The sequence below is a fragment of the Myripristis murdjan genome, chromosome 14 (assembly GCF_902150065.1).
Source record: "Myripristis murdjan chromosome 14, fMyrMur1.1, whole genome shotgun sequence".
Lineage (NCBI taxonomy): Eukaryota > Metazoa > Chordata > Actinopteri > Holocentriformes > Holocentridae > Myripristis > Myripristis murdjan.
In genome coordinates this window covers 14,773,703-14,782,071 of record NC_043993.1, presented here as the reverse complement: position 1 = coordinate 14,782,071, position 8,369 = coordinate 14,773,703, and the positions used below count along the sequence as shown (strand labels likewise).

Below are 8,369 nucleotides of genomic sequence, written 5' to 3'. Positions count from 1 at the left end.
ATACTGGATTAAATACCTATTTCAGATTTTACAGAAAGAGCTTTGTGAGACCAGTTGTATTGCATTGAGCATCACATAACTGGGTGAAAAAAAAAAAAAAAAACATGACAGAATATAACAACAAAATAATCTGCTTTGTGCAAGTCATTTAATGAATATTTCATGACTCTTGTGAATTTCAACCCCCCATTTATACAGGTAGGGGTCGAAGGTTGGTTTTCTGTTAGAATCCTGAGAGTCAAACATTTACTAGAACAAGGAGAAAGGAAATGGGTCATGGTCATAGGTCAATACCATCTGTGGCAAACCATGGGTAATAGATTAATCAACAGAATACATATAAGACTCCAGAAATCACACTGCTGACCAAAGGGAAAAAAAATACACAGAGAAAGAAAACCCATAAATGTAGCACCATAGAAGTTCCACTTTTTATTGCAACGTTCATCCATCAATGAATTACTGCTACACTATTTTCACCACCCTTGACAGAAATTGAAATCAATAATTCCTAATATCTTTTCAAACGTCTGAAAATGTCTGGTGCAAGAAATGATCAAGCAACCCATTGCCTGAGAGACGCGATAATGTGAGCACTTATTTATAAATTGGACCAAAAATCCTTTAAAAATGTTGTAGGAGACTCCAAAGCCTGCCAGATCAATGCAAGATGTGGGACTTCCATGATGATTTCATGATACAGCTGGAGGCATCTGATCACCTAAAAGCATGCTTTACTCTTTAATAAAAGCCTTGAAATGGTTTAGTTTCTTTGGATAGCAGTTCTTCATTGAAAACATAATAGTAAGACACATAGTGAGGTCTGTATTAGTGTGTGAAAACCAGGATCCCAGCGGCGAGTTGAGCCTGAAATAGCAGTGTCACTGTGGTCAGCTGAGGATAGTAAACCACAATGACAACCAGGAATATGAGAGCCAGAAATACGACCAGAAGGTAAACATGGCAAACAATGTCAAGTCTGTTTAGTTGTCTGGTCTGCTGCTAAATTCTGTGCTTTGTTCCACTGCAAAAAGTGAGGAGAGAGGGTCTGTTTTCTGCAAGAGGTATTGTATATTGCATTTTGTGTTGCCACCTGAGAATATAACTGTATAAAACCTTATCAAATGCCTTGTATTTGAAAAAAAAAAAAAAAAAAAAAAAAATCCCATATTAACCAAGGATGAATTGTTTTGCATTCTGAACTGCCAGCCAGCGACGTTTCACCAGAAACAGGCCAGTGTTTCCAAGCTGTGACTGTCTGACAGCTAAAACTTTTACATTTTAAACTTGCACCTTGACTGCACCACAGCTGACATTAGCGTTCCTAGTTAAATGTTAAACAAGCTGTGCTAGGCCATCTGCAAAGGTTAAAAGAAAAGCTTCCTGAGGTCATAAAAGGCTTGTGATTAATAAAAAATGAATGGAATGGTTTTGAATGCAGGACATGTATTTCTCTGACCTCACAAAATAAACCTTCAGTTATGAGTAAAATCTATAACTTAAAGTAATTTTAGCTGTATTTATACTGCCTTCTCAGTATGAACACATGGTATGGTTAGGGTTAGGTGAGTTAGGATCAGATCACACACTGCTTTGCACCGCCGTCTCCACTCACAGTCCACACAGTGATGTTTTGTTTTAATAATCAGTTTGACATCATAACCTCAGGCTCCACTATCTTGTAGCTGTTGCGCAAGTCATCTGAGTGTGGATGTGTATCTACGGGGCTGTCCCATCACCCGAGAGTTGATCGTCCCCTGTAACTGTGTCCTTCCTGGAACTAGATGAAGGCCCAAGAGATGCTTTATAACTATCCAGGCCTGAGGAGCAGGCCAGCAGTGGAACCTGGGAGTGGAGTGGCACCCCAGGCTGGGAGAGAACTGAGTCTGTGTGTGGGAAACAAGAGGAGAGAGGGCACTCGGGGGAGGTGTATTTGGCTAACACCTGAAGCTGCTCTGGTTGCAGGTTGGCCTCACTGCAGACCTTCTGGCATAAGGCAGAGACACTGTGACATGCTTTTGACTTCAGGTGGCTCAGCTGGCTCCTCTCTGCAATCAGTTTCTCCCTCTCTGTCTTCTGTGACACATAAATGCAGCACACACACTCTGATTAATAGGTTAGTGAACAACAAAAAGGTTATTTCATTAGAGTCAACAGGTTTAAAAACTCGGTCCTCACCAGTTTGTTGATTTCACACTGCAGGTTGTATATGCAGTCCAGTTTCCTCTTGCGGCAGCGCTGAGCTGCGATGCGGTTCTTGCTGCGTCTTCTCATATCGTGCACAAAATCGAGCTGTTCACGCGTCAGGCTTTGCTGTTTCAACAGCTGCTGGAAGTCATTCCTGTTCAGATCCACTATCCAGTCTACAGAGAATGGCAGCTGCACCTGTGGACACCAGAAAAAGGAAAAACAGGTTACACAGACAGATTGTGTATCAATACTACATCGAGGATGAGCAATTCAGATGGTACTGACTGCCAAAAAACAGTATTATGACACTGCCATGGGCCGAGTAGCTTTCATATCATTCATATCAATTGAACACTTATAGAAATAGTTTGAGTCTCATTGTGCCCATCTAAAATAAGTCAGATAAGAGATGATGTGTTACCAGTTGTCAGATTATTTGTTATGCATACAAATGTCATGTTGAATCATTTATATGAGACTGAGGTCATTCCAAACATTCCGTAAACTGTGCATACATATTGCACTTAAACCTGCTTTAAGCAGTAGGATCCTGAAATTTGCTGACTCTTTTTTATCTGATGGCCCAGACGTCAAAACCCAAAACAAATAACATGCATGTTAATTGGTATGATACTGTAACAGAGAAATGATTAATGTGAAGTGATGGCTATATTCAAATATTGAAAATTTCAAATGAGTTATAATTGAAAATAAATAGTATTAGCATATATTTTTCCAACAATTCTAGCTAACATGTAGGCTATGTGAACTTCCTAATATCTCCTAATACCTTATATGCCTTACTGCTGCAAGTGGAGGTGAGAAATTGATCATAGGGAATAATTCAATGAGTGAAAATAAAATTTAAAAAAAAAAAAAAAAACATGAAGTTTGGATTAGGTTCAACTCTGCCAAACTATTAATAATTATCCCTGAAAATGAGGAGTTAACTTAAAAAAAAACAGAGGTCAAGTATGTTGTTGCTGCTAATGTGTAACAGGAAATCTACTGTATATTGGCTCAGTAAATATCTTTTAGTGTTTCATCCAGGTTAAACAAAAGCAGTGTTGTTTGTTCCTCTCTGACATGACCTCAGTGTAATGAGCACGCCCACAGTGTGCCTGCGCTCAGCTGAGTCTGGTGTGGACCGTGTGGACTGTGACATGAGACATTCCTCAACACCTTTCGTTTGTGCCAACCACAATCACTACTAGCTGACCAGGCTGAGCGGTCAACTTCATTCAAGTTGGACTCTGAACCAATTAGTAAGACCCATGCATATGAGTGCACACACATGCACACACACACACACACACACACACACACACACACACACACACACACACCAGTTCCACCTTGTGAATGATTAACTTAGCAGCCTTTCCCGTCTCTGCTGAATGAATGTGAAACCTCATTAGCTGTTGGTACTATGTACCTAACATTCTTATCTAAAACAAACATGCAAAAGTCATGAACAATTAGGATGAGATTACTGCAGCCTCATGCACACAGCCTAATTTAAGCCCAACATGAACTTCATAGCATGAACTTCATAGCAGAATAGAAATGACCAGATTTAAAGGATTGTGCCTTTCCATTCTGACTTTTCATCAACAATCATGATTGTATTGTTCCATCAGAAATTGGTGGCTGAGTGTGTACAGAGTATGCATTGGTAGCATAGATCTCCATTCATGTTCAAAAAATGTGAAAAAACGGGTCTGTGAAAGTTGGTATGCAGGGCAATTCCATCTGGCATGTAGGTTTGCTAAGATTACTGTAAATCTTTTCAAGTTTGTACACAAGCAAGGAAGTATTTTTTCCATTTCAAATTCGGCTCTGTGGCTCTCTCCAGCTTTGTGAGTGGCTGTGATCGACAGCTCGGCGGGCAGAACCCAAGTATAGTGGAGGTCAAATGACTGGCTGAAAGAACAGAGGAAAGAACAAGGAAACACATTCCTTACATGTAAACTAGAAACAGAGGGAGTGCTTGGCATTTGGTCCTGCATATGCCCAAACTAAGCTCACCAGAGGACTTCACCAACAAGTGAATGTAAAATCTTCTTCAAGCTTTGAATATGGAACACATTTCATATTCATGCCCAAATTTTAAAGGATTATATAACATTGAAGAAGATGTAGATCAAAATGTGACCAAAATGATTATCAGAATTATAAGTGTGAGGACTCATTTTTCCATTTTCGGCACCTCAGTTTCTCGTTCTGGATGTGCATACTTCATCTCCATGATAACAGGGTTATATCAGTAATTTTAGCAAGGCAAGGCAAGGCAATTTTTTTTTTTATATATATAGCACATTTCATAACCAAAGGCAACCAAAAGTGCTTTACGAACTGTACAGTCAAAAGCACAAGAAACAACTGATAAAACGATAAAAGCAAGGAAGCAAAAGCACACAGAGTAAAAACAATAAAACAAACAAGAAACTCAATTTGATTTAAAAGAAAATTAATCAAACGAATGGTAAACAGGTAGGGTATTTAGCTAAGATTTGAAAGCAGTCTGCATTGTCTCGAGTCTTACTTCTTCTGGCAGTTTGTTCCACATTGGAGCAGCATGGAAGCTAAAGGCAGCTTCACCATGTTTAGTGTTGACTCTGGGAACAGTCAGTGATCCAGGATCCTCAGAGGTCTGTGGGTTCTTACTGAGTCAGGAGATCTGATAAGTATCTTGGACCTAAACTGTTATGTGATTTATGGACAAGCGATATTGTTTTGAGGTTGAATGTAGTGATTTGTTTGATTTGCTTTTTCAGTCCTTGTTACAACCTTTCCGGGCGCATTCTGGGTCGGCTGAAGCTGTCTGAGGCTGTCATATTTTTTGAACATGAATGGGCATTAATTGTGCTCAGTTAGCCTTGACTTGTAAGCTACCAAAGCATACTCTGTGCAACCGATATTTGTGACATACACAACGTACCCTAACCCTGACAAAAAGTCAGGATAGGACCATTACGGACCTTTAAGGGGAACCGAACAGATTAATAGATCATTAGGAGCTCAGCTGTGAGTTTTGATGCTCACCTGTCTGGCCCTCTCTGTCGTGTAGGACTCGCTGTCTCCCTCTGTTTCTGTTTCTGAGTCTCCGTCCTCCCCTGAGTTCAGAGACGACATGGCGGGGCTCTTCCCAGACTGAGACCCCCCGTCACACGCAGACATCTTGACTTCCCGTGCCCCTCTCCATGCGCTTTTGCTTTGGTCCAGATTTTGAAGAAAGGGGCAGTCAGAGGAAGCGGAGCTGAAGTTGACATGAAGCTTCAGCCAGTCTAAGGGTGGGCCTTTCATCCCAGGATCACAAGCAGAACTTGTGTCAGGGTCCTGTGACACAGGTGAGGGGGAAGCTGTGTCTAACCCCAGCCGCTTCGCCAGGTGCTCGGCCACCTCTCTTTCCACACGGCTCCTCCCGTTGCCTCTTGTCTCTATTTCTCCATTCTCCATGCTTCCTCCACATCTTTCTCCTCCTTGCCAGCCAGAGTCCATCTCCACTTTTACCTGCTTCTTTTCACCTCCTACTTCTCTCTTTGCCTTTTGAAAAATGGATGCTGGCCCTAGCACATCAGTGTCCCTTGGTTTCTTGTCCTCTGTAATGTCCATAACAAACGTCTCTTGACTCACTGACCCTGTGACTGCAGAGCCCTCACCAAAGGCCTTTAGGGGGCAATGGTGCAATATTAACCCCGATGACCTTTCACCCAGCGCTGTTCTCGGCTCTAAGGAGACTCCCTTGACGCTGGATCGCTTTGTGAGCGGAGCCATGACACAAGAAGAGCTGACTCCAGTTATGTGATTCATCTCTTCCTGAGTCTTCACGCAATCTATCTCTCTTCCCTCCTTATCCCCTTTTCCCTCCCTTTTATCTGTGTTTCTCTTAATCTTATCAGTTTCTCCGCTAACCACATCTCTCTCTATTTTCATAGCATTTGATTCTGTTTTAAATGGCTCATCATCCGCACCCTCATCCTGACTGTCTGGATCTGACAGACTTTGTCCGGGGCGACTCAGCTTCGTTTCATTCTTACTGTCCCCATTGCTGGAACATGGCAGGCAAGACAGAGAGCAGGCATCCTCAATTACCGATACTGGCTGGGTAAGCCTTTTCTCTGTGCTACATGTTTCCTTCCCACAAGCCAGCTGGAACTTGCGATACTTTGGACACTGTAGGAAATTACCATTTGTCCCCTCAGACTGTGTGTCAGCACAGTGGTGAGTGCCTGTGCTGCTCTTACATCCGTTTGACTGTTCACTTCCTGCTCAGATGGTGCATCAGCTACTGGTTTTACTTCCTTTCATTCAGCAATATGTCATCATTATCAGTGCCACCAGTCCTCCTTTGACTGCTGCCTCTTGCATCTCTTCTTACAGCAGGTCTTCTCGGGCAAGGGGCGAAACCTCTGTTGCTGGGGAGAACTCGGGAGGAGGAAATCGAAACAGCCTTGTCTAGGTCCCTAAAACCGAGGATGGAAGCTGAGTTTCGTATTTCTAAGACATAGCTTTACTGAAGAGGAGTTTGGATGTGGTAGCAAATTTCAGCAATGGTTCAAGCCGGCGACTGTCACCTGTGGGACAGACACGACAAATCAGACTCAAGAATCGTTTGATGAAAACCATAATCCTACAGACTAGTTTCTGATTCCCATTGCCAAGTGTCTCTGTTTTGTCATTAATAGGAATGGAACTAGGTTTTCCACACATATATTTAGAATTGTTTTGTCATGTAATCATGAACAAAATAATGCACTGAGGTGAAAGAGAGGAGGGATAAATGATTTTAATGAATTAAAGTCTTTGGTAGCATGGCAAATCAAGAGAGACAGTTCACTCTATGACACTATTTGAACATAAAACATTCCTGTAAGTGTTCTTTGGCAGAATGGGAGTCCCTCTTTAGACTTTTATTTTGTTTTCATACTTCTGTGACAACAGACTGTACAGTGGTGTGCATCAGTTAAGATTTTGTAATGCTGATAAGCAAACACAGAGGTTGGATGTACTGTAGTTATCCTGCTGGTGCTCAGCCTTACAACGTAGGTAGTAGTAGTGGTCACAGAGCACAACTAGTTTACACAGAGTTACTGATGTTTGACTGTTCCTATAGCCATCATTATCTCACCTCCTCTGGCAGAGTATGACCGCTCCATGTTGTGTGTGGGAGGAAATCCTGTGTGTGAAGTACTCACTACAGGAAACTAGCACTGAGCGGTGAGCCCTGAAATTCAGGCCCTCTACCACTACCGTAACATCACACAACATGTCCCGCTGCCGCTGGTCATCCAGGCAACGCAGCACATGACAGGAGTGCACTGTCGACTCAAATGTAAACACAGATGACCGGGGGGCTGACATGGCTACCAGGGACATCTACATGTACACACAAACACACATATAGCACATATAAACACATAATATATACATGTAGTTACACATTCCCATTTACCAGACTATAAAACTAGTCACTAAGGCTCAGAGGAGCAAACTAGTATGTACCAAAACCACCAGCATGAGACAGGCATACATTAACAAATCAGGTGTAAGATTTCATATGGCCAATTTTAAAAAAAAAAAAAAATCTGCCTACCTTACAAAGATGAATTCATTTTCCACAGTAGAGTTTTTTAGATAAGCCCTAAAAAGAAAGTCCCATCTGTGTAGCCAACATAGTTACTGTTGAATGGAATGCTGTCGAGCCAGACTACGTCTCCCAGAAAGCCATATCACAACTAGTCTACAAACTAAACTGAGGTTGGCTCAGTCATTTGGCCTGTGTGTATGTGTGTGAGCGTGTGTGTGAGTGTGTGTGTGTGTGTGTGTGTGTGAGAGAGAGAGAGAGAGAGAGAGAGAGAGAGAGAGAGAGAGAGAGAGAGAGAGGGAGGGAGAGACAGACAGAGAGAGGGAGAGGGAGAGAGTGTGTGTTGCAACAGCTCTGGGTGTAACAGAGCAAGCGCTGACTCATGCACTCCTGCTGATAGAGGATGAGCAAGCAGTTTCCCGTCCATACCAATCCCACCATTGGATCTGTCTGGTAAACAGCAGGCTTTTACAAGAAATCGCCTCTACAAACTCACCATGGTTACAGATAAACATTATTCAGAAATAGAAATGAAGGCTGGGAATATAAGTTGGGGGGTTTAAAGAAAAGATTTCCTCTATTTTATGACTAG

General features: G+C 42.1%; 1 protein-coding gene across 1 annotated transcript; it reads right to left on the bottom strand.

Moving 5' to 3' along the window:
* Positions 1-1,147: 1,147 nt before the first annotated feature.
* LOC115371108 (transcription regulator protein BACH1-like) lies at positions 1,148-7,977 on the bottom strand. Its single transcript, XM_030068257.1, has 5 exons — positions 7,787-7,977; positions 7,322-7,569; positions 5,236-6,767; positions 2,179-2,385; positions 1,148-2,076 (listed from the first exon to the last, which is right to left on the bottom strand). The coding sequence occupies exons 3-5, from the start codon at positions 6,124-6,126 to the stop codon at positions 1,720-1,722; spliced, it is 1,455 nt and encodes a 484-aa protein (XP_029924117.1). The 5' UTR covers positions 6,127-6,767; positions 7,322-7,569; positions 7,787-7,977; the 3' UTR covers positions 1,148-1,719.
* Between the last annotated feature and the right edge of the window lie 392 nt (positions 7,978-8,369).

What these genes read in the sequence shown, in the direction of transcription:
- LOC115371108 (XM_030068257.1), bottom strand. Translation starts at nt 6,126, where the DNA reads ATGAAAATAGAGAGAGATGTGGTTAGCGGAGAAACTGATAAGATTAAG. An exon ending in CGACAGAGAGGGCCAGACAG is followed by an intron (nt 2,386 to 5,235) that starts GTGAGCATCAAA and finishes TGGTGTCCACAG; the next exon opens with GTGCAGCTGCCATTCTCTGT. An exon ending in AGTGTGAAATCAACAAACTG is followed by an intron (nt 2,077 to 2,178) that starts GTGAGGACCGAG and finishes TATGTGTCACAG; the next exon opens with AAGACAGAGAGGGAGAAACT.